The 24352-nt window shown below is 58.8% G+C and overlaps 3 protein-coding genes and 1 long non-coding RNA gene across 15 annotated transcripts in view; 2 read left to right on the forward strand and 2 right to left on the reverse strand.

Annotated features, from left to right (window-relative positions):
* ABCA7 (ATP binding cassette subfamily A member 7) overlaps positions 1-1469 on the forward strand; it is an 18458-nt gene extending 16989 nt beyond the window's left edge. For 5 of the 7 annotated variants that reach the window (XM_059888085.1, XM_059888086.1, XM_059888084.1 and 2 more), the window contains 4 exons: positions 71-174; positions 331-423; positions 867-1107; positions 1209-1461. In XM_059888085.1, coding sequence (XP_059744068.1) covers positions 71-174; positions 331-423; positions 867-1107; positions 1209-1355 — 585 coding nt within the window. In that variant the 3' untranslated portion in view covers positions 1356-1461. 7 annotated transcript variants of the gene reach the window in all.
* Positions 1220-7176, reverse strand: LOC132345740 (uncharacterized). Its single transcript, XR_009495247.1, has 2 exons — positions 6051-7176; positions 1220-4362 (listed from the first exon to the last, which is right to left on the reverse strand). It is a non-coding gene; the product is annotated as an uncharacterized lncRNA (long non-coding RNA).
* On the forward strand, positions 1893-17317 carry ARHGAP45 (Rho GTPase activating protein 45). Of its 5 annotated transcripts, none has more exons than XM_059888115.1 (23): positions 1893-2045; positions 4006-4336; positions 7171-7314; positions 7515-7599; positions 7698-7770; positions 7951-8017; positions 8139-8276; positions 8356-8420; positions 8611-8721; positions 8793-8873; positions 10464-10652; positions 10877-11014; positions 11105-11295; positions 11414-11538; positions 11615-11698; positions 11830-11934; positions 12047-12219; positions 12498-12686; positions 12780-12917; positions 13150-13376; positions 13460-13670; positions 14329-14437; positions 14814-17317. In XM_059888115.1, the coding sequence occupies exons 1-23, from the start codon at positions 1908-1910 to the stop codon at positions 15224-15226; spliced, it is 3525 nt and encodes a 1174-aa protein (XP_059744098.1). In that variant the 5' UTR covers positions 1893-1907; the 3' UTR covers positions 15227-17317. The 5 variants fall into 5 exon arrangements, with proteins under 5 accessions (XP_059744098.1, XP_024849921.1, NP_001192670.2 ...); XM_024994153.2 differs by lacking the exon at positions 1893-2045 and adding an exon at positions 2905-3103; NM_001205741.2 differs by lacking the exons at positions 1893-2045; positions 7951-8017 and adding an exon at positions 3014-3103 and having other exon boundaries at positions 7698-7732; positions 8049-8276; positions 14814-15092; positions 15147-15792.
* A 1446-nt stretch (positions 17318-18763) lies between these two features.
* Positions 18764-23234, reverse strand: POLR2E (RNA polymerase II, I and III subunit E). Of its 2 annotated transcripts, NM_001038093.2 has the most exon segments (7): positions 18764-19423; positions 19530-19608; positions 19721-19779; positions 20134-20214; positions 20563-20678; positions 21490-21664; positions 23089-23217. In NM_001038093.2, coding segments are annotated over 7 exon segments (633 nt in total). In that variant the 5' UTR covers positions 23146-23217; the 3' UTR covers positions 18764-19357.
* Positions 23235-24352: the final 1118 nt, after the last annotated feature.

A 24352-nucleotide genomic window follows, 5' to 3' on the forward strand; every position in this document is an offset into this window, starting at 1 on the left:
GTGTGTGAGGATGGGAGGACAGAGGAGGGGGAAGGGGCCGCATTTAAGCATCTCCCTGCTCTGCGCCCAGGACGAGCCGACCACTGGCATGGACCCTGGTGCCCGGCGGTTCCTCTGGAACAGTCTTCTGGCCGTGGTGCAGGAGGGCCGCTCCGTGGTTCTCACCTCACACAGGTGGGCCTGGGGAACGAGCAGTCTGGGACTGACAGGAAATGTCCAGAGCACAAGGTGGCCCAGAGCTGCAGGCTGAGGGTCCCTGGGAGGGGCAGCCCAGAGCCAAGTGCCGTGGGTCCAGGCCTGGTTGGAGCTCACGTCACTGGGCTCCCACAGCATGGAGGAGTGCGAGGCACTCTGCACACGCCTGGCCATCATGGTGAATGGGCGGTTCTGCTGCCTGGGCAGTGCGCAGCACCTCAAGGGCAGGTGAGCGGGGCAAGGCCTCAAGGCCTGGGTGCGGGCAGATCAGGGTGGAGGTGTAGGTGGGCCTGGAGGGGAGATCAGGTGGGGCCAGTTTGGGTTCTAACCAGGGAACAGGCAAGGATCATGGACTGTCCTGGAGAGGGGACAAGGCTGGACGGAGATGGGGAGGAGGTCTGATGGGTGCAGGTGTGTCCATGGGCAGAGGCCAAAGAGGGTCCGGCAAGTGAGCATGACCTGGATATTGCAGTGGGGCATGGCATTGCGTGGGTGGGACTGGGGAGCAGCAGGGTTAGAGACTGATGAGCATGTAGCCAGGGCTAGGAGCAGAGGTTGGGGTCAGGTTGGCCTGGGGGTCTAGAGGAGCCAAGTATAGGGGTGGGGCTAGAAGAGGGCTGGAAGATGGTATGGGCGGGTCCATTAGCTATCGTCTCCCCCACCCACCCCAGATTCGGGGCTGGCCATACACTGACCCTGAGGGTGCCCTTGTCGAGATCCAAGTTGGCGGCCGACTTTGTGGCCCAGGCATTCCCGGGAGCTGAGCTGCGGGAGGCGCATGGTGGCCGCCTGCGCTTCCAGCTGCTGCCAGGAGGGCGCTGCACCTTGGCGCTAGTCTTTGGATTGCTGGCAGCACACGGCGCAGAGCATGGCGTGGAGGACTTCTCTGTGAGCCAGACCACGCTGGAGGAGGTGACCGCCATGCCAGAACGGGGCTGGGGGTAAAGATGGGGTTGGGGGCTAGGCCCTCAAGGTGACCTCTCCTCCTGTTTCCCTGGGCCATCCACCTCTAGGTATTCTTGTACTTCTCCAAGGATCAGGGCAAAGAGGAAGATGAGAAGGAGACAGAAGTGGGGGCTGACCCTGTGCTAGGCCCGCAGCACCCTAAACTCATAACCCAGTTCCTCGATGACCACAGCATGGCTGAGACGGTCCTCTGAGCCTCCTCCTCTGTGGAGCTGGAGGGACCAAAGCAGGGCAGAGGGGCTGAAGCTTGACCCAGACTCCAGAGGCCCTGGAGGAAATAAAGGGAAGCTGTGGTGTGAAGCACTGTGTACCTGTGTCCCTGTGCCAGGTTGCATATTCATCCCAAAACGGCTCTGTACATGTGCCTGGACACTGGGCTTGGCACAGAGTGTGTGCTGGAGTGCGTGTGTGGATGCAGATGTGAACCTAGCTATAGCTAGCTGGACTCCCAGCTGTGAAAGCTTGTGTGGTGGCTGGGGAGTGTCTCCTGTGCAGGTGTGCCCTTCATAAGAGCCTGGACACTGCTCCTGGAGCCCCTGAGTGCCCCTGTAGTTCTGGCGCCTGAAGGCGGTACCTGTGAATGGCTGGATCTGAAGTGGGCATGAGGTCAGGGCTCAGGAATGTCTGGGGCAGCTGGGGAAGCCCGGAAGGGGTGGCCCAGACTTCAGGCCTCCAACCAGGCAGAGGCCCACCAGCTAGCCGGCCCTGCAGTGGGCCCTCACCCTCCGATCCTGGCATCCAGAGCGATGAGTGGTGGGCAGAGGATCCTCAAGGGCCTTCTGGGATGGGTTAGTGGATGGACCCGGGCCTGGAGAACTGGGTTTGCCGTGAGGGGCTGTGGCCTGCGTGCCCTGTGCCCGGGAGATCCACCCCTCCCACCTGAGGTCAGTGGGGGCCAATAGTGGGGAAGGTGTAGGGGATGAGAGGGTGAGACTCCAGAAGGGGAGGGGAGGAAGACTGGGGGAGGGGAAAAGGCTCAGATTAGGGGGGTTCCAAGAGAAGAGGTGGTTATGGGGGAGAGGGTACAGGGAGTGCTATACACATTGCCAACACCCCAGGTCTGGGGGCCAAGCCAGGGAGGGAGGAGGTGGCATGGTGGCCTCAGCAGTTAGCGTTAGGGTTAACCTGTTCTGCTGAGTGTCCCCAGAATGTAGAATCAGGGGTGGGGGTGGGAGATGGATGGAGGGAAGGCAACCCACTATACCATGCACTGTTCCCTGGGGTCTTCACGGGGAGTTGCCAAAGGGTGGAAGGCGGCCACACAGAGGAGCGGTGGGAGGACTGGAAGGCAGGTGCCTGTGTCCAGGGTACCCATTGCATCAGTGGAGCTGGGTGGCTTCTGAGCATATGTCAAAGTCTGTGTCCCCACATGTCCGTCGTGTTCAGGTATCTGCACTCTTGGGTGCATCTGGGTGTGGCTGAGTGGGGGTGAGCATCTCTGCAATCGCTGTGTCCCTGCAGGGATCGTGCCTGGGGCATCAGTGTCTTGCCTGGGGCATTGCCGCCAGGCAGGGCACCTCAGCAAACATGCACACGCAGAGCTCAGGAAAGCGGAAGCTGGGGGTGGGGCCTGGGACCCCACCTTTGAGCCCACTGTGCAGAGGGGCAGGCTGAGGCTGAAGCTGGGGAGGGTCAGGGGCGGGTCTGAGTCACCGCCTCCGGAGGCCTTTTCCTGTGGGGGGAAGCGCCCGCCAATGAGGGCTGTGCCTGTCACGTGAGCCTGACAGCTGAGGAGGGGGTGGCCAGCGGCAATGTGGTCCCGAGGCCACCAACACCAGGAGCTGTGGTACTGAGACCCCTGGCCTACCTCCCCCAGCCAGGCCCCCTTGGGCTTCTCGGGCCTGGCCCCGCCATGTTCTCCAGGAAGAAGAGAGAGCTCATGAAAACCCCGTCTATCTCGAAAAAGAACAGGGCGGGAAGCCCCTGCCCACAGCCCTCGGGGGTGAGTGAGCCTCTAAGGGGAGCACGGGGCGGGCGGGGACCTTAGAGCGACAGCTGGGCAGCACCAGGGCAGGAGGACACCCTGTGATCAGGCCCAGCAGGGCAGGGCCGGGCAGTGACATGCTGGGCCAGTGGCGGGGGGTACGAGCCAGCTACAGCCCCCACCAGGCTGGACTGCAGGGGCTTCGCAGGATGGGCTGGGATCCTCGCATTCAGCTTACGGTAGGAGCCCTTGGGACGGCCATGCACCCTCCCACCCTGTCCAGTGCCGGCTGTGGGGTCCAGGAGTGGTGGGGTGGGTACCAGGGTATGGGTACATTGGGCCTGGACTCCTTCAGGTGGGGGCTCAGGGAATTTGGGGTCTCCAGGCACCGTTAGATGTGAGAGCTATAGCCAGGCTGTTAGGCAGAAGGTTTATAAGGGAGCAGACTGTGGAAGGAGACCCACGGGGGCAGGCCTGGTGCAAGCCTGGGGGCATCTACAGGGCCTGCGGTGTCTGTGGGCTCAGGAGTCTGCTGGACCCTCAGAGGACAGGAACTGAGGAGGTGTCTACCAATGAGTAGGCATCTGCAGTGGCCTCTACTGAGACAGCTCAGGAGACCCCAGCCCTACCCCTCTCCCTTCCCCCTTACCCCCCTCCCTTCCTTACCTCCGGAAGTGGGGCGCCCCTCCCCCACCCCGGCTGTGGTTTGGGCAGAGACGTTGTTTGTGAAAGCTCCAGGAGAGGACGTTGGGTAACAGGTGTGGGAGGGGCCCAACACCAAATCTCAGCCCTCTGACCTGTGGCCTCTGACCCCTATGGGGTCAGGCTGAAGACCCTCCAGAGCCCCACTTCACTTCCAGGGAAACTGAGGCAGGGCCCAATGGGAGCACCTGCTTTACCAGCTCCCCCTACCCTCCCAGGAGCTGCCTAGGAGAGACGGGGCTGATGCAGTGTCCCTGGGGCCCAGCCTAGAACCCCCAAGTGTGGCCTCGAATGCTAAGGCCACAGGCACTCTCAAGAGGCCAACCAGCCTGAGCCGCCATGCCAGCGCTGCTGGCTTCCCTCTGTCGGGGGCCAGCACTTGGACGCTGGGCCGCAGCCATCGCAGCCCACTGTCTGCGGCCAGCCCGGCCGAGGCACCCATCCAGGGACCCTGCCCAGACACCGTGGAGGACATCTCCCACCTGCTGGCTGACGTGGCCCGCTTTGCCGAGGGTCTTGAGAAACTGAAGGAGTGTGTTCTGCATGATGGTGAGAACTGGCAGGGACACCAAGGCCTGGGTGGAGGAAAGCAGGGTCAGACCTTAAAACCTAGGGGGTCAGCACAGAGTTGGGGAAGGACTTGGGGAGGCTCAGATGGAAATGGTTCGGAGGGCTTTGTGGAAAAAGACATTGCAGCTAGGGTTCTGACAGATGAATAGGAGTTCAGTGGCAACTAGGAAAGAAAGGCATTGAGGTAGAGGGAATGTCATGTGCATAGAAATACAAAGTAGAGATGCATTGGGGGGAATAAGGTTCAGGTGTATGAAATGTGTAAGGCTGAAGACATTGAGAATGGCAAGCAGAGGGACCCTGGATGTTATCCTGAGGGTGCTGGGGAGCCATAGAAGGTGTCAGAGCAGAGGTGGAACAAGGTCAGATCTGCATGTTGGACTGAAGTGAATGAGAGGCACGCTGAGGTCTGGACAGAGAGAGACTCAGGAGGGATGAGGGGCAGGACCGGCACGTAAGCTGCAGGAGTGAGCGGGCTGTGGATGGCAGTTCCGTTTTCTCCACGCGTCCGCTGACAGCTCAGCTTCCTGCCGAGTTATTTTCATCTGCTTCCTGTTTGTCCCTAACAGCCAAGGAGGGCACTGTGATCTCTCCTGCAGGAAACCGCAGTGCCAGTGCCATGCTAAACACCCTGGCTTGCTCCTTTCATGTGCCCATTTTACGGATGAGGAAACTGAGGCCCAGGGTGGCCCCCTGACTCTGGCTCACCTGAGCCAGAGCCCAGGTTCAACCTCCACCTGGAGAGGGACCTCAGCTTTAAAGGCTGTAATGGGGAGCTCCCTTGCTGGCCAAGCCTCTGCTGTGGGGGTGGTGTCAGCCTGTGGGGTTATCTGGTCCTGGGGTGGAGCTGGACTTGTTTCCTGGGGAAACTCTTTAATCTCGGTTCCTTTCCGATCCTAGCGCTTCCTTGGAGGCCAGGCCTGGGTGGAGCTGAGCCTGTGGGCATTGTGCAGGAGGATGGCCAGGGCAGGGGCCCCCTTCTTTGCACCTTGGGGCAGCCCTGGGCAGAGGGAAGGGACTGGAGTAGAGAGGATTTGGGTTTGAATGCTGGTGTTGCCCCTGCCGGCCTGGGAGACCCTGGTATTTCATCTGTGAAATGGGGCAACGACACGCCCTGCACGGATGCTGGCTGTGACCAGAGGTCCTCAGCCTACAATGATAGTTGTGGGATAGCCAGAACGGCTTTCAGCTTGGGAGGCAGTAAGTGCAGGGATCCACGTGGGCGGGGTCTCCCTGCACCTCTCCACACCATGTACCTGGGCCTGTTTCTCTGTCTGCCCTTGGCAGCCCGATCCCGAATGGAGTCACATCTCCTCGTCTACTCAGGTCTGAGTCCTGATCCTTGAGTTTGGGGAGCCGAGAACCCCAGCCAGGGCTCGCGGGACTCCGGGGGCGGAGCTTTCCTCGGCGGGGGCGGGGTCTTCGGACCGGCCAGAGCTGGTTTGGCTGATGAAAACCCGGTACCAAAGACCCTAGGCCGTCGTGCGCATTCACGATCCCTGTGCTCTGATGGTATACCATGTGTATCTGCGGGACGGTGCACCCCGCGCTGGACCAGAGGCCTGTGCGCTGCCAGGCAGGGCCCCGAGGTGAGGGGATGGGCGGGGTGTGGGGGTGCAGGCTCTGGTCAGGAGCACGTGGTGCTCTGGGCATTTGCCGGCCCACTGGGGACACAAGGCTGCCGGGCGCTTACCTTGGCCGGTGCAGAGCTGGGCATGTCTGGGCTTCGTCAGAGTCCCACCTGCCCAGGTTGGGGTGCTGCGGGGACCCAGGTGGCGGAGGCCCAGGAGACACGAGGGGCGGGGTGCCTGGGAGGAATGTCTGGGGAAGGGGCGTGGCCGGCCTCCCTGGATTCCTGAAGCTCCTTCCGGCCTCCCGAAGCTCCCCACTGATTCAGGCGCAAGTCCTGAATCCGAGGAATGTTGGGGCCAAGGACTCCATAGGGGTCTCCCTGTCGGTGGTATTCAGTGGGAGTCTGGTATTCAGTGGAAGTCCTCGGTGTTGAAAAGGGATCAGACACCTATTTCCAGAGTCCTTTTTTTTGAGTATCACCTACCAGGCTGAGTCAGAAGCGCACAGGTGGGGGAGGTACAGGTAGGACCCTCCTGGGTGTCAGCAGGTCTGCTCATTCCTTCACCATCTACAAGCTTCTTTAGTTTTGTTTCCACTACATGGTGCATGTTCTGCCTGCACACTCTGCTTTTTTTCCAGTTAAGAATATCTGAGGAGGGCACTTAAAGCCTCCCTCAAAGATGTAGGTCAGACCTTGACCTTTCTTTGCTCTGACACCTTCCATGGCTTCCCACTGCCCTCGTGATAAAGCCAGGCAGTGTCCTTCTATCTTCAGAGCTAGAAAAGCTGTGTGATCCTTGCGAAATGACTTCTCCCCTGTGTGCCTCAGTTTCCTCATCTTCTAAATGGAAGTGATAACAGGGCCTGCCTCATAGGGTGGTTGTCTGGAGAGAGATAATGGGGTGTTTAAGCCTCAGTTCCCAGGCCGGCAGGGCCAGGAGAGAACTGAACAGAGCTTTGCAACTTGGACGACAGTGGAAGGTTATTTTCTGGAGTGACAGGAAAGGGTGTTCTAAGCAGGACTGTCTAGACTGACATCTGGCCTTTGTCGACCTGGCCAGCAGTCCAGAGAGGGACAGTCCACCCCACCCCACCCCCTGAGATCACACACTGAGCCTTAGGCAGTTGCCTTCTCCCTCCTCTGCCTCAGTCTCCCCACCTGGGGAGAGAAGTGTTAGGGTTGGGTGGTTAGGTGGACAGGCTTTCCCTTCCTCCCTGCTCATACCCACTCTACCTGGCAGAACTCCTTGAGGCCCGCCGGCCACTGGCCCATGAGTGCCTGGGTGAGGCCCTCCGTGTGATGCACCAGGTCATCTCCAAGTACCCACTGCTGAACACTGTGGAGACACTCACGGCTGCTGGCACCCTCATTGCCAAAGTCAAAGGTCAGCCAGCTGGGACGAGGCACAGAGAGCTTTCTGTCTGGGAGGGCTTTCTGAAGGAGGGGATGTTTGAAGTGGGTTTTGAAGGATGCATAGGAGTGTGATGGACACAACAGCTCCAATGTTCCCCCCTCAATTAGTTGCACGGTTGGTCACCTCCCAAACAGACTGGGCCAACCTCTCTCATCCTTGTCTGTCCCCAGCCTTCCATTATGAGTGCAACAATGAGTCAGACAAGCAGGAGTTTGAGAAGGCCTTGGAGACCATTGCTGTCTCCTTTAGCAGCACGTGAGTTTGGGGTAGGCGTGGGGACGAGTGGGGGTGGGGAAGGGTGGGGACCCATGTGGACCCATGTGCCCCTTGACACTTGCCCCTCTACCCTGCAGTGTATCCGAGTTCCTCATGGGTGAAGTGGACAGCAGCATCCTCCTGTCCGTGCCCCCTGGGGACCCAGGCCAGGTGAGCAAGGGTGGCCTGCATATCGCTTGGGGTCAGGCTGGCAGGGCGGGTGAGTGCCCCTGTTCCCTCTGTGGACCACGGCCACTCGCTCTGTCCAGGGGGGTGGCGACTGTCTCCTGCAGGGTGGGCCTCAAACAGGGCCAAGCCCAGGCTGGACTCACCTGTCTCCTTCTGATATAGTCCATGGAGAACCTGTATGGACAGGCGAGTGAGAGTGCCCCCCCCAGCGGTGAGGAGTGTGATGCGGGTGAGTCCCTGAGCCCAGCAAGTGGCAGAGGACTGGGGTGGTGGATGGGAGGAGGGGTGGGCTGGGGCAGGGGAGGGCTGGGCAGGAGTGGAGCCTGGGCTGAGGGGTGTCTACTCTGCAGGCTGCCTGTCCCCGGAGGACGTGGACACCCTGCTGCAGCGCTGTGAGGGGGGCGTGGACGCTGCCCTGCAGTACGCCAAGAACATGGCCAAATACATGAAGGACCTCATCGGCTACCTGGAGAAGCGGAGTGCGCTGGGTGAGAGCTAGGGTCTGCAGGGTGGGGTCTGGCTGGAGGCCCCCTCTGCCCCCCTGCCCTCACACCCCTTCCCCTGCAGAGATGGACTTTGCCAAAGGCCTGCAGAAGATCGTCCAGAACTGCAGACAGAGTGTCATGCAGGAGGTGGGGAACTTGGGGGGAGTGTCTGGGTGGGTGGGGCACTGGGCAGGGTTCCTCAGGCCTGGATGTGAGTCTCAATACCTCCAGGATGGACCGGAAAAAAGGGGTTTCCAGTCTGTACAAAGGCGGTTGAGGGAGCAGGGGGGCTCCTGGCCCACCCCCACGTGACCCTGATGCCGGCCCCACCCCACAGCCGCACATGCCCCTCCTGTCCATCTACTCACTGGCGCTGGAACAGGACCTGGAGTTCGGCCATGGCCTGGTGCAGGCAGTGGGCACGCTGCTGACCCAGACCTTCATGCAGGTAGGCTGTACCTGGGAGGGTGGGCGGGATGGAAGGTGCCGGGGTCCCCACTCACACTTGTCTCTCCCAAGCCCCTGAATCTGCGGCGGCTCGAACATGAGAAGCGAAGGAAGGAGATCAAAGAGTCCTGGCACCGCGCCCAGAGGAAGCTGGTACCACGGGTGGGGCACGGGGGCTGGGAGGGGCCAGGGCGGCCAGCTCACACATGCACAGTCCTCTGGTACGCACCCAGATGAAGATTTCCCGAGTTTTACCGACATCGTGCAGAGTGCTCTGTGCCCATGTGAGGCGGGTCCTGCCTCCAAGCTGCTTCAGGCTCCTGACCTCCAAGCTGTGGCAGGAAAGGCCCTGGCCCTGGCCCTGGGGCCCCCCTCAGTGTCAGAGTTCGCTGTCACGGGGGAACAGGGTCACCTGTGGCTGCCAGGAGCAGGTCTGGGGTAGACCAAACGGGCTCACCAGGTCTGGTGGATGCTCCAGCTTCTTCCTCCAGGTTACTCTTCTCACCTCTTTTTGGGCAGTTCCAAGGCACTAGAATCTTTTGTGTTGCTTTTTAGGTGTGTTAACAGGGTCGGTGGTGAAACCAGCTCCAGTTAGTGGAGTCCTGCAGCTCCATCTAGCATGTCTGGCAAATGCCCTTCTCCCCAACTTTTGCACACCTGATGACAGCTTGCCGAGTACCCCATTCTGCTTCTGATCTTTTAAACACACCTCCATATTCAGGGACTTGCCCCGTCTCAGTCCACGTGAAACCCGTCCTGCCTTTCTCTTAGCTAGGCATTCTCAGCTACAGAGCCATGTGGCGCATTTCAGTACGTCCCTACTGATGGAGTTTAGTTGTGGTTGAGCTGTTGCTGTTTCAAACATCACTGCTCTGATGAGCTTGTGCCCCTGTTACTCAGACCTGTGACCTAGCATTCATCTCAGATCAGTGCCCAAAAGATAATGGCTGGGTCATGGGGGATGAGTGTGGGAGGCTGACCTCCAGAGCCACAGCCACGCTCTTCCTCTTCTGTGAGCTCTCAGTTCGTATCCTTTGTTTACCTTGGACTGGACAATAGCCTGTTTCTTATTGACTCCCCAGAGCGTTCTACCTATTAGAGAACCCAGCTTTGGATGATACGTGTTACAGACTCCTTCACCCCCAGTTTATTGTTTTGATTTTTGATTTTGATTTAACCCGTTGGCCTGTTTTCCCAGTTGAAACCCGTGATCGTTAGTAGTAGTCTTTCCTTTTATGGTTTCTCGGTTCTGTGTCACATGGAAAGGCCTTCCCTGTGCTATGTTTCTACTAGTACTCATATGAATTCTTATATGTTTGAGCTTCTGATGGTGTAGGCTGTAAGGTGTGGCCCCCAGAAGGCTCACTGGGTTTTAACTGAGTGCTCTTTGAGGGTGCCTCACTTCCTGTCTGGGCGACCTCACTGGTCTCGTCTGTAAGAAGGGAAGTGAAAGAGACAGAAGCGCAAGTCACTGTGGTGGGCGTGGGTGTAGGTGTCAAGAGGATGATGTCGTCGGTGTCTCCTTCAGAGCTTAGCTGAGCCTTACCTTCCCCAGCTGTAAAATGGGCAGGCCAGATGCTGGCTCCTCCCAGGGTCCCACTATGGGTGTCACCTCCTGCTCTTCCACCAAGAGTCCCGTTTGTTTCACTGGCCACAGGATCTGTGCACAAGAGATGTGGGTGGCAGAGGTCTCTAATGTGTATTTGACTGACTGGGGTCATCTGCTCACTGCCACACCCACAGCAAGAGGCAGAGTCCAATCTCCGCAAGGCCAAGCAGGGCTACATGCAGCGCTGCGAGGACCATGACAAGGCCCGCTTCCTGGTGGCCAAGGCGGAGGAGGAGCAAGCCAACATTGGGCCCGGTGCAGGGGGTGCAGCCTCCAAGACCCTGGACAAGCGTCGTCGCCTGGAGGAGGAGGCCAAGAACAAGGTGAGGGCCAGTGATGGAGGGCAAGGCCCATGGTGACAGATCCTCACGCCCTGTACAGAATTGCCCACCTCTGGTCCCTTGTCCAGGCTCTGCCTCCTGGCAGGAATGCCTTCCCATCCTTTTGTACCTAGTTGATTTCTTTGTGGGGCCTGAAGATGCCCTGAGGGCTGAACCGTGGGCTAATGCTTCCCTGGGCAACCGCCCACCTACCACCCCCACCCCAGGCGGAGGAAGCAATGGCCACCTACCGTACATGCGTGGCCGATGCTAAGACACAGAAGCAGGAGCTGGAGGATACCAAGGTGACGGCACTACGGCAGATCCAGGAGGTCATCCGGCAGAGTGACCAGACCATCAAGTCGGTGCGCACTGGGGCTCCCCTGGAGAGGTGGGAGGAGCACCTACCTGTCAGGTGCCAGGACCACTAGCGCTCACCTCCCGCCCGTCCACAGGCCACCATCTCATATTACCAGATGATGCACACGCAGACGGCCCCACTGCCCGTGCACTTCCACATGCTGTATGAGAGCAGCAAGCTGTACGACCCAGGCCAGCAGTACGCTTCCCATGTGCGCCAGCTGCAGCGCGGCGAGGAGCCTGATGTGCACTACGACTTCGAGCCCCACGTGTCCGCCAGTGCCTGGTACACTACCTTCTGCGCATGCCCAGGGAGCCAGACTTCCTGCCTGAGATGAGGGCAGGGGCAGGGAGCCCTTGTGACCCCCATCACAGCCCCTCCTTTTGGCTGTTGGTCCCACCAGGTCCCCAGTCCTGCGTGCTCGGAAAAGCAGCTTCAATGTCAGCGATGCTGTGGGGGCAGAGGCTGCCAGTAGCCCCCCGGAGGACGGCGGGCCCAGCCAGGGAGAGATTGCCAAGGAGCGCAGGGGTGAGTGCCAAGAGGGGGCGGACGCAGCCCCCTTGCAGCCCCCCTCAGACCTTCACTGGGGATACTTCTTTCACAGGTGGGCGGGGCCACCAGGTGCACAAGTCGTGGCCCATCTCCATCTCCGATTCGGAGGCCAGTCTGGACCCCAGCCCTGGCTCAGGTGAAGGGGCCTGCTGGGTCAGCGGGAGGTGGAACACTGCGACCCATCCCAGGCTTCAGTGGGCTCATTGTGCAGCGGGCAGCAGGGGTGGGGGTGCAGGGGGAGCCTCTGACACCCTGTTTCCTGCTCAGAGGACTTTAAGAAGTTTGAGCGTATGTCTTCCTGTGGCACCATGTCGTCCAACGAGGAGCTGGCCGACCAGGAGGGCAGTGCAGGGGCATCAGCCTTTGATCAGGGTGAGGGAGCCTCTAAACGGGGCAGTGGGGGAAGGAAGGGTTTGGAGACTCTCTGTGGGTCTGGCCTTGACCTCCCTCGGTGACACTGACCACCTTCCCCCTCCCCCACCAGCTGACCTCAATGGCATGACTCCAGAGCTGCCTGTGGCTGTGCCCAGCGGGCCCTTCCGCCACGTGGGGCTGTCCAAGGCGGCCCGGACCCACCGGCTTCGGAAGCTCCGCACACCGGCCAAGTGCCGGGAATGCAACAGCTACGTGTACTTCCAGGGCGCCGAGTGTGAGGAGGTGAGTGGTTCCGGTCGGGTCCAGGGGAGCCAGGCACCTGGATGTGCGTCCCATGTCGGGAGAGAGCACCTGCGGTCTGGAGGTGGGGCCAGAGCAGTGGGAGGAGCCCAGGCTGAAGGGTGAAAACTATTTCAGAAGCTGCACTGTGGTGGGGAGTCAGGGGTGGGGTGGGGGTGTGTGTTTGTGTGCGCGTGCACTGAGATGAGGCAGGAGATGGAGCCAGGGATGTCTGAGCTGGACCAGAGTCAGGTAGGGCTGCTCACACTGCCCACCCCCAGTGCTGCCTGGCCTGCCACAAGAAGTGCCTGGAGACCCTGGCCATCCAGTGTGGCCACAAGAAGCTGCAGGGCCGTCTGCAGCTCTTTGGCCAGGACTTCAGCCGTGCTGCCTGCAGCACCCCCGACGGCGTGCCCTTCATCATCAAGAAGTGCATCTTTGAGATCGAGCAGCGGGCGCTGCGCACCAAGGTGACCACCGCCGGCACAACAGCGGGGACTACAGCCAAGGGACTGCACAGGGAGGGAGAGGCATGGGCCCCTGCTGACTGCAGGCTTTCACAGGGCATCTACCGGGTCAATGGGGTGAAGACACGTGTAGAGAAGCTGTGCCAGGCCTTCGAGAATGGCAAGGAGCTGGTGGAATTGTCGCAAGCCTCACCCCACGACATCAGCAATGTCCTCAAGCTCTATCTGCGCCAGGTAAGATAAATGGTGACAAGACAGAGCAATTCCTAGGCTGGACAGGGAGCCTGCTGGGGGCGTGACCAGCGCTAGGAAGGGGCGTGGTTGCTAAGCTGGGGCATGGTCAGTATTGAGTGGATGGGACCTGTACGTAGAGGCGGGGCCGCTGTCAGGGGCGGGGCCAGTGCAGGACTAGCAGTCTGTGGGCCCTGCCTACTGACCCTCCACACTTGACCTTGCCACCTTGCAGCTCCCTGAGCCGCTCATTTCCTTCCGCTTCTACCATGAGCTTGTGGGGATGGCCAAAGACAGTCTGAAGGCCGAGGCCGAGGCCAAGGCAGCATCTCGGGGTCGGCCGGATGCCACAGAGAGGGAGGCTGCAGCCATGGCCATGGCGAGCCGGTTGCGGGAACTCCTACGGGACCTGCCTCGGGATAACTGGGCCACACTGCGGTACCTGATGCGGCACCTGCGCAGGTGAGGGCCGAGTCGGCCAGGGTCAAGGGTGGCAGGGTCCTGGGAGCTGCTCACACCTGCCCCTGCACCCTACAACCCCCCAGGATCGTGGAGGTGGAACAGGACAACAAGATGACACCAGGGAACCTGGGCATTGTGTTTGGGCCCACGCTGCTGCGGCCCCGGCCCACTGAGGCCACGGTGTCCCTTTCCTCCCTGGTGGACTACCCCCACCAGGCCTGCATCGTGGAGACCCTCATCACCCACTTCAGCCTGGTCTTCAAGGAGGAGCCCGAAGAGGCCCCAGGGGGCCAGGTGAGGGCTTCCCACTGTGGACAAGGGATGCAGGGCTGAGCATGGTGGGGGCTAGGAACCTTGCTTGCCTATGGGGGGATTATACAGGGGGTTCTGCTGGGAGATGTTTGGCTTGGACAGGGCTGTCCGGGGCATTCAAGGCACATTTTAAGCAAAGAACTGGGTGAAGTGTGGGTTCAGATCTGTGGGTGGAACCTGCGCTTGACCAGCCGTCCTGGCCCCTCTGGTTTCCCACTTCTGCCCGCTCTGTAGCCTGTCCTTGTGTCCTGGCTCCCACAAGCTCAGCTGGGTCCAGCCTGCTGCTCTCCTTGGTAGAGGGTCTTATTTCCAGGCAGCATTGGCTCCCATGCTCAGTCCCCACTGCACATCTTTAACGCCTCATCAGCTGCCTTTAGGGGAGGCAGGCTGTGGAGGGGATATGCCTGGTTGTAGCTTCAGGACAGTGGCTCCAGTGCTGGTGTCCATAGGGACTCAGCCCCCTTTGTATGAGCTCAGACTGTCCAGACATGGGATGGGGGGCTGAGAGCCCTCATATGCTCAGCTGCAGCGGGTGTTAATGGTTTTTAGGGTTTTTACTTGGTTAACTTACAAGAAAGTAAATGGAACGTGGCATGGCCAGAACCGTGGCGCTTCCCTGACCTCTCTTCTGCTTCTGCAGGATGGGGTATCCAGCCAGCGACCCGAGGTGGTGGTCCAGGCACCGTACCTGGGGGGCAGCGGGGGTGCAGCCTTTCCCTTGACAGAGGAGGCTGAGGATGGGGTCCTTGGTGAGTTGGGTGGCCCTGGAGGTGCTGGGCAGATGGGGGGTGATGTAGTGGGTCCATGTCAAGGGCTGCAGACTGAACTGTTTCCCCAGACACAAGTGTTACCTGTCTTTAATCTGTTACAAACCCTTGCAAAGAGATACCCTTTCAAGGTGTTTTGCCAGGTCCAAGAAACAGGCACGCAGAAGTGGAAACAACCCCATGTATCTGAGACCCTGCACCTGATTTGAGAGGGTTCTGAGCAGGGAGACAGGCCTGCTGGGGGGGTGGGGGAGCCTCTTGGTGTCACCAGAGGCAGATGCCCAGTGGTTCCACCCCCAGCTCACAGGCCGTCCATCTGTCCCTCTGAATCTCTGTCCCTCTCCCTTGGACTTTTCAGAACCCCATGTCGCCTCCAATGACTCCGACTCAGAGCTGGAGGAGGCCTCAGACCTGCAGTCCCCGGTGGGTGGGGCTGCACTGCACCGGCTCAGTTTTCTGGAGAGGCAGGGCGGCGAGGCAGGCACAGAGGGCAGTCAGGGCAGCCGCAGCGGCAGCGAAGAGCAGCTGGGTGCCACAGCCGGCGAGTACGGGCCTGGGGCCTGGGAGGGCCCTGGGGAGGAGCCAGCCCGGAGGCTCTCCGAGTACAACACCAACCAGTGCAACAACACCAGCCAGTGCACCACCACCACCCAGTGCAACGCCACCAACCGGTGCAACAACGTGGCTGCAGCTTGGCTGCCAGCTGTGAGGCTGCGTGGTGGGCGGCTGGTAGGGGGCAACAGCTGCAAGAGGCAGCCAGAGTTTGTGTAGCTGGGGTAGTGGGCAGGTCCCGCCCCCGTGGACACGTCACTGAGAGGCCTCTCCTTCCGGCCACAGCGGCCAGGGCATTACTGATCCGCCTTCCCAGAAGCTTCTGCCTGCGCTACTCTGCACACCCGCTCTCAGACTTGATGTGATGGAGGACCCTGCCCACTCTGAGCCAGGCCAAGGAGGTCACAGGGCACCTGGGAGGAGGGCTGGACGCCTTGTGGAGAGTGGGCCAGCTGGCCTCAAGACAAACTGGTTCTTACAGATGAGCGGGTTTGGATACTGGTGTTAGGATACAGGAAGTTCCCACAGTGGAGTTTTCCAATGTGTACTTTCCTTTTGCATACAATAAAGTCTTCAACCTGAGCCTGCCTCCTCTGGCAGCAGCAGCCTGAGCAATGTTCCCAGCTCCTCAGCAATGTTCCCAGCTCCTCGCTGGGCCTGGGGCAGTGGGGGGAGCTGTGAATAGAAATTCCACCACAGGGCAGGGCAACCCCAATAGGGCGTGTGAGCCCAGGTGGCCGTGGGGACATAGACACAAGGCATCACTTCCCTGCACTCCTGGCTCAGGAAACCCACGTGGACTAAAGAGCCTCAGGGAGACAGTAGCCACTGTCCAAGACAGCATAGCCAGGAAGAGGCGAGGCTCTGCCTCCATTCCTACAGGTTTATCCTGGAGGGCCAGGGATGGCTAAGCAGAGACCCAACTACTCATGAGATGAATGACATGGATTCACATCCCATCATGGTAGAACCTGCTAGGTCTCCCTTTCTGACAGGACAGCCCCCCAAAACGGCTGTCCTCCCCAAGCTTAGGTAAGACCAGCTGTGGTGGTCAGAGCTCTGCCCCTGCCTAAGCTTCCTAAGAGCCCAGAAGGTGGCCTGCAGTTTGGCAAACAAAGATAAAAGCCCAGGCCGTACCCTGTGGTTGCATGTGACTTATGGCCACTTCTGCCCCGCGGGGTAGCAGAGTTGAGTAACTGCAGCAAGGCAACCTGGCCAGCACAGCCAAGACACTCACCCTCTGGCCTTTACAGAACAAGTGTGCTGACCCCTAAGTTTTTAAGACAGAATGCGTGAAAAGATCTATGAACACTTCCAGGTGCTCCGCAGGGCAGAGGGGACCTCCACTTCTCCATGGAGGAGGTAAGAAGCACCCGGCTCCAGGCACCCAAGTGCCTGTGAGGAGCCTGGCCTGGCCTGCAAACGGTTCCAGACGCGACCCCACCAAAGGACTTTTAACAGGCTGTGCCACCTTCAGGCATGGCCTGACCCAGAGTCACAATCGGGAAGGTGCCCACTTCCTGAAGCTCTGAGGCTGGCGTCTGGACCAATCTCAGGGACTTGCGGCAGCAGAACCGATCCCCAAGCAACAAGCGGGGGTTGGGGGGGACCCCAAAGGAGAGCTGGTACCGCTGGTGGAACATCTATACCTCGCATCTGAGGCCCCATACCTGTGGACAGGCCTGCACCCAGTGCCCCCCACTAGGCCCCCAACCAGAAGAAAAGGAGTTTTCAGGGAATCAATGCACTGATTCTGGAGTTCATTAGCAAGAGTAAAAATCTAAGAACATCCAAGACTGTAAACTACATGTTTACTGTTTCTGCCATGTTAACCTGCAGAGTTCACAAGCACAGCACATTGACACAGTTGTGCAACCATTCCCACCGTCATCTCCAGAACTTTCTCATCTTCCCAAACCGAAACTCTGGTCCCCAGGAAACACCAACTCCCTCTCTCCTTCCAGTCCCTGGCCCCCCAGCACCATCTACTTCTGTCTCTGTGGACCTGACTGCTTAGAGATCCCAGGTAAATGGAATCAGACAGAATTTGTCCATCTACATCTGGCTTATTCTGGCTGAGACAGTTTTGGAAAACAATGTATATCTGTTTTGGAGAAAGGGGAGACCTGTTTGCCTGTTAAGATGTACTGTAAAATTACGATTTTAAAATCTAAGCTTTGGGAAGGGATGTTCAAGAGGGAGGGGGCATATGTATACCTATGGCTGATTCATGTTGATGTGTGGCAGAAACCAACACAGAATTGTAAAGCAATCATGCTCCAATTAAAAATAAATGAAATTAAAAAAAAACAAACCTAAATTTATCAATGAAAAGAGGATCTCCACACAGACTCGCATGGGTCTATGCGTTCACTCCAAGAGCGGAGACTCAGGGCAGCACTATTCCTCAGTAAGCAGCGTCAAGAGCACCATCTGTCTGTGGGAAAGTGACCACCCCAGGTCACACGATGCCCAGGAGTAAACCCAGAATTTGAGACCCACAAATAAAGACTACAGGGGGATGGACATCCCTGGGGTCCAGTGGTTGAGAATCCACCTGCCAGCACAGCAGGAGGTGGTTTGATCCCTGGTTGGGGAACTAAAATCTCACACATGTTGCAACTACGACCCAAGGCAGTCAAAAACTAAAAACACTACATGGGGACACCTAAGAGATATAAAACGTGGGGAAACCGTTTTGTAATTTGTGCCTAGGATATATAAAGAACCCCTAAAACTCAGTAATGGAAGACAACCCAGTTAAACAAGAAGTAAAGGACCTGTGCACAGACACGTATCTGAGGTAACCCACAGGCAGCCAGCAAGCCCCATGCTCACCACCACAGCACCTGGCAAGGGAACCGGAACCACAGCGCCACCACTGGCCACCCTGTACCCCCTCCCCATCCCCTAGGCCATAGAACCAGTGCTGGCAAGGAGGTGGAGACAGTGGGACCTCTCTATGGGGCTCAGGAACAAGAAATGGGGCAGCCACAGGGAAGACAGTCTGACAGCTTCTCCAAAGCGTGACCAGAGCTTCTGCAAGACCAATTCTACTCCAATGTACACACCACACCCAGAAAAATAAATACAATCACAGCAATGTGTACCTGGATGCTCACAGCAACACTACTCATAATGGAAACAACCTGGGTCCATCAACTGAAGAAGAAACACAGTGTCCCTCAGCCAGGAAAAGGAGAAGCCCTGACACGGCTACCACGTGGACAGATCCTGAGAACACAATGCTCAGGAGAGAAGCAGACACAGGACACACAGGGTGTGATTCCACTGGTGGGAAATGTCCAGAACAGGCCGATCGACAGAGCTAGTGGTAGTCGGGCTGGGGTGACTGCTAACAGGATGGGGCTTTTTTTTAGAGTGATGGAGTGTTCCACAGTTGACTGTGGTGCACAATTGTGCATGTACTAAAAATCACAGAACCACGAACTTTAAACGGGTGAACCGTATGGTATGTAGATCGCACGTCAAAGAAGCTATTAATAAGAAATACAAACAGTGGCACTTAGCCTGGGGAGGGAGGCCTCTGAAGTTAGTATAGAGGAAAACTAGGTGGTCTGACCCCCAACTTCTATGGAAGAGCACCAAGAAGCAAAGCTAGAGGGTGTGCTGGAGCCCCACCCCTGCCTCCTCCAGGGGAAGTGGGCAGTGACCCTGTGGAGTGGCCTAGAGCCTGAGCAAGTCTGCTCACAGCAAACCCAGCGTTGTTTTGCCTTGGTCTTCAGATGAGTGAACTTATGACTCAAAATAGCTTTAATTCTTTAAGACACCCAGCATTCCAAAGCAACCAATTCCAGTTTTCTTCTCACTGCTACTGTCCTCAGAGCCCCTGGACAGGCAGCATCAGGGCCACCGTGGGGGACACAGCGAGGGGAGGCCAGAGGATGCCGGGCCACCCTGAGGTGTCCTGGCCCCTCCAGAGGCACCGTCAGCTGGGATCCAGGGCCACGGCTTGGCATCCAGGAGAGGCTGCAGGGACTCTCAGCCCAGGAACGGCAGATCCAAGGCCCAAGGCGAAGTGCCTTAGGATCCAGGAGAAGCAGAGGCAAGTTTCCTAAGGCAACCAGCTCCCACACTCCTGGCCAGGAGCAGCGGGGGTGGGGTAGGGTGAGGGGGTGGTCACGACCATCTATCTCTCTGTCCCCCAGGGGACATGCTGGCAGAAAAACGGGCAGTTAGTCGTGTGATCTGTGACTGTTCATCACAGAAGCTGGGCACAACCAGGCCAGAACTGGGGCTGCCTCCAGAGAGGGAAGTGGTGTGGCGCGCTCACAGGAGTGGGATGAACACCATTGCGTGGCCCGACACCAGCTGTCTGTCCACAAGCAGCTACTGTACCAGCCGGTAGGTGATGTACCTGCCCGCAGTCTCGCTCGGCCGGATGATCTTCACCACCTAGGGGCAGGAAGCAGAGCTGGAGCAGTGCAGGAGTAGCAGCCTGGGTTCCCTCCGCCCTGCCCAGAAGCCCTGGCTCTAGTTCCACCCTGGGAGGGCTTCTTACCTGTCCGCGCTTTATCCCAAAGTAGCGCGCCACAGGGTCTCCTGCCTGGATCCTGGGCAGCTGGTTCTCTCGGAGTTTACTGGGTAGTAGGTCAGGGAAAAGGCCTTGCTGGACTGACTGGGGGTCTGGGGTCGGGGTGAAAGGCAGGGTGGGGAGAGGAGCTAGGCCCAGTCAAGGGCCAGAAAGGATACTACCGGGCCAGCAGTTCCGTTACCTCTTCCTTGGTCATGACCACATGCTCCGGGACCAGCTGTGAGAAGAGAACCCGGGCTCCATGGGACGACAGACCCTGGGAGCCCCCAGGGGATGGGTACAGCTCGGGATCTAGGCGTCTGCGCCAGTCCTAACTCCACACTGCGAGGGAGGGGGTGGTGTCTGGAGCCTACAACCCTGCCCTGCAGATGGGCCACAGGGCACAATCCTGGGAGCCAGGGCTCCAGGAGAGATAGAAACTGCACCCCGCCCCCCAACTCCTGACTGAAGGCTGGATCGCCCTACTTTCTTTCCACACTGGGGGGCCCCCGGACGTCTGCTGTTCCTAAAAAGGTGAGGGGCTGGGGGGTGGGTCTCCAATCTCATCCCACCCGAGCTCCCGCACCCCTACCTCATGCTCTGTGATGTTGATGAGCAGCTCCTGCTGCAGAAACTGCTCCAAGATGTACTTGGGTGCCATGTCAACCAGGGACTGGAAGAGACATCAACCCTCAAGTGCAGCAGGGGCAGCTGCCTGCCCCTGTGTGGCCCCCAGGCCCGCCCCAACCCAGCTCCTCCTCGTGGGCAGCTGGCACCCTGGAAATGGAGCAAGGTTTACCCTTGTGGCTCAGAAAGACATCTCGCATCATAAACTGGGAAACACCACCCAACTCCGCCCAGGCTCTGAGCACAGTAATAAGGCCTTGGTCTCACATCAAGAAAGGTGAGCACCTGTCAGGATGCTCCCAGGGTTGCTGGGAGCTAGTGTGGCAGCCGGTCCCTGGGCCTGGGGACAGAGGTGCTGGCCAGGCTCCATCCCACCCCAGTGGGGCAGGCTTACCTGCTTGGCAGAGGGCGTCATGCCCTGCTGCACCACAATGAGGGCACGCGTGATGTTCTCCTCCTGCATGCGCTGACAGTACACCTTGATGGTCTTGATGCCCACCTTAGGCTCCTCTGCAGGCAGAGCACAGGCTGGTCTGTGCTGCTGGGCCCCTTCCCATCGGGCACCCAGGTTCTAGCCTGGCTCTGCCAAGGCACTGCGGTGCCACTCCCACTCTCGGGCCTCAGCCTCCCCATGTGCAAAGCAAGAACTGGGCGCTGGTTCCCAGAATGGAGGGGCTGGCTGCCTCCAGGTCACATGGGAGATGACAGTGCCCTAGGCGCCCTGGACCTCGGGGACCTCTTCTAGAAGTGGGGTCTGGGAGTCTGGGCTTGCCCAGGACTCAGTGGCTCTGAGGTTTGGGAAGCCCTGGATTAAGTGGTTTAGTCTGGGAGTTCATAAGACAAGGGCTGGGGTTCTCAGAGTTTGAGCTGAGGTGAGATGACCCGGAAAGCATGGTCCTGCCAGACACAGACCACCCATCTCCATGCTGCAGCAGTGGGGGTCCTCATGATCTTGGCAGCACGCAGGGCCTACCACAGAACAGCCGGACCCTAGGAGCCCAGCAGGTCAGCACCTAAGGCAGTCCCACGGTCTGTGTGCAGTACATCCACCCCCGCAAGCTGCTCTCACTTCCCATTCCACTAACCCACTCTGCCCCCGAAGTCCCTCTGTTGGGGTACTGGCCCTAGAATCTCAGAATGAAACTGTATTTGGAAATGTGATCTTTAGGCCCAGAGAGAATGGATGGGTGATCGAGAAGAGGGAAGCTGGAGAAGGGGTCCCCACAGCAAGGAGGGCAGGGGACAGAAGGATAAGGGTGGGTGCATGACTCTGGGGTGCACAGCAGGTGGCTGCTGTGAGCTGGCCCTGAGCAGCCCTCACCTGGGAAGAAGACAAACATCTGGTCGGTGGGGTCGTCGTTGTGGGCCACCAGTACCGTGAGGTCCGTGCGCCTCGGCCGCCCTTCACTGGGCTTGTCCCCAAATTGGGCCTTGAACTCCTCCAGAGTCTGGTCCAGCTCATCCTGGGTCACCAGGTAGCCACGGTCGTGGCACAGCTGCAGAGAGAAAGGGCAGGTGATCGCACAGTGGAGATGGGACAGCAGCCAGAGCTCCGGTGGGTGAGGCCACCACAGAGGAGACTGGGGAAAGGCCTGGGATGCAAGCGGGGATGCTGAGTCCAGAGCCAGGCCCCAGGATGTAGGTCTGACAGGTACAGCAGGCCGGGAGGGTGTCGGCTGGGAAACCAGGCCTAAGCGTGAGGCCCAGGAGTTCAAGGTCCTGCTCAGAAACTGGGGCTCTGTGAGCACACAGACTAGGTGAGGACCTGGACAGAGAAAGGAAGGTTGGAGCTGCCACCCAGCCCTGCCCACATCCCCCACCCCCCCACCGAGTCTCCACTTAAGAGACCCGGGTCTCCTCTCCCGCGGCCCGGACACCATCAGGTAGAAGCGCAGCTCGTCCAGCCCTGTCTTGGGTAGCTCTGCCAAGTGTTGGAGAGGCTAGGTCACAGCCCAGCCTTAGCTCCAACACAATTCCCAGGAGGCTGGGTGCTCTTGATCAAGTCCCCAAGGCATCACACTGGACCCCTCTCACAAGGTGGCTTAAAGCATGTGGTATACAGAAAAAGCTGGTATGACTTTTGTGACACTGAGACTGAGTTGGTGGGCAAGGCATCTAAGTAACCACCAGACAGGGGTCAGACCAGCCCCAGGGTTCCTTCCACCGTCAAGAACCCGGGATTCTGCGTTATGCACTTAAGGTGGTGCTGATAAGACAGGCTGGGAGCTGAGACCCTTTGCAGCAGTGCCTGCACTTGGACAAACATCTCCTCCAGCAAAAGAATACCCAGAAACTATGCGGGACTAAAAATAACTGTGCAATGGCCCAGCTGGAGCAAATGATAGACAACAAAAAGTAAAAAACTCCACTGCCACTTCTGAGGTGCCGGGAGCAAAAGCTGGGTGCCAGGCGTGATCCCTGCACACAGCACCACCCAGAGGGTAGGCAGACCACCCAAGTCATCACTCTGGCATGACCCCTGGACCCGCGCCCACCCTCACCCCATTCAAGACGAGCTAAGAAGGGCGCCTGTTGTTTTCGCTCCCTCCTGCTGCAGCATAAGCTCCAACAAAGCCTTGCCTGAACTTCTAGTCTGGCCTTTTATCAATTCTTACTGATTAAGAACTTCAAGGATCAGGGGCTGTAACACCACAACCTTCCAGGAACACAAATACACGGCGGCCCAGCGTGTCCCGCCTTCCCTCCCTCCAGCTCGAGCGAGATCCTGACCCCTTCTCGGGGGGCTCTGGGGCTCGACTCCTCCGCTCCAGCCGCGCGGCCCCGGATGGAGAGGCTGGTCACCATCAGTGGGCCCTGCACCCGCCGTTCACGCCTCGGCCGCCGCGTGCCCAGTTCGTCTGGCGCAGCCAGGCCCGCCCTCACCGCGTTCTCCAAGGAGGGCGGCCCCCGCGCGGCTCACCTGCATGATGGTCTTGCGGATCTTCCACAGCCGGTATGTCTCCTCTTCGTCGTCCATGACTGCCGCCGCTCTCACACACTGCGCCTGCGACCGGTACGACCCGCGCCCACTGTGCCTACTCCGAGTCCTGATCAGGCCCCCAACACGTCGTCTACCCGGGCACGGCTGTCGCAGGCGAACGCCTGAATACAGCGACCTTCGGGAGCGGCACTGCCAAGGGCAGCCCCAGCCTTACTAAAGCGGCTGTTGGTTGCGCGAGCAGCTTTTCAAACAGCACCGCCCACCCGCCCCTCGGAAGTTCTCGCGATGCTTTGACCGCAAGCCCTCTCGGGAGTGGTGGTTTTTGCTCAACTTCAGTCTGGACAGTGTTTAGAATCTGGAGAGTCGGAGGAGGTGTGAGAGGAGCCTCGGTTTTCCGTTTTATAACGGAAAGAATAAAGTGTCCCCCATTTTAGAGGATCTAAAGAGATGCTCGTACTTGGGAGGAGCTTGGTATAGTTCCTGGTGCTTATGAAATGCACCCATCTCTCTTCTCCCCCTTTCCTGTCCCCTGAGGCCCAGCCCAGCCCCTGTTTGGATACCCCAAGAGTGCACAACCTCTGCATCGGCCCTTCCCCTCCGAGTTCGTTCAGGAGGTTTGCTCAGGCCTGCTAAGCCCAGCTTACTTGTGTCAGTAACTTCTCATTCAGTAATATATTAATTCAATGATTCAATATTTAATGAGCCAAAGGGACGGGGAACAAAACAGACCAAGCATCCTTACATGCCAGGGAGAGACAGGACAGAAACAGTAGACATAAGTGAATGATACAGTGTGTTAGAAGGAGACAGTGTTGTGGAAAAAAAAATAGAGCACTCTCAAATGTGGTCAGGGAAGGTTCCAACAAAAATCCAAAGGGTGAGAGGGTAGAAGCCCTGGGGATGTCGAGGAAAGTGTATCAGGTGGAGGGTACAGCGTGTGCAAAGGCCCTGAGGCCTAGTGTGTTGGCAGCAAGGAGGCCTGTGGGTCAGAAGGTCAGGTGGGGCAGATCTTGGGAGCCCTTGCTGGTTGGGTTTGAGAAGTTTGTGTTTGCAGCCATTTTCAGCATCTCCACAGGGCAGAAACAGGGAGACCAAGGAGTGGGCTAGGGAGGACCATCCTGGCCAGAGATAGATGAGGCTTCAAGTGAAGGGTGAGCTGTGGGTAGGTCCAGGGTGTCTGGAAGGCAGCGCTCACAGGATCTGTAGGTGGACAGGATGTGGAAAGACACAGAGACAAGCAGAG

The sequence above is a fragment of the Bos taurus genome, chromosome 7, assembly GCF_002263795.3.
Source record: "Bos taurus isolate L1 Dominette 01449 registration number 42190680 breed Hereford chromosome 7, ARS-UCD2.0, whole genome shotgun sequence".
NCBI classification, from domain to species: Eukaryota; Metazoa; Chordata; class Mammalia; order Artiodactyla; family Bovidae; genus Bos; species Bos taurus.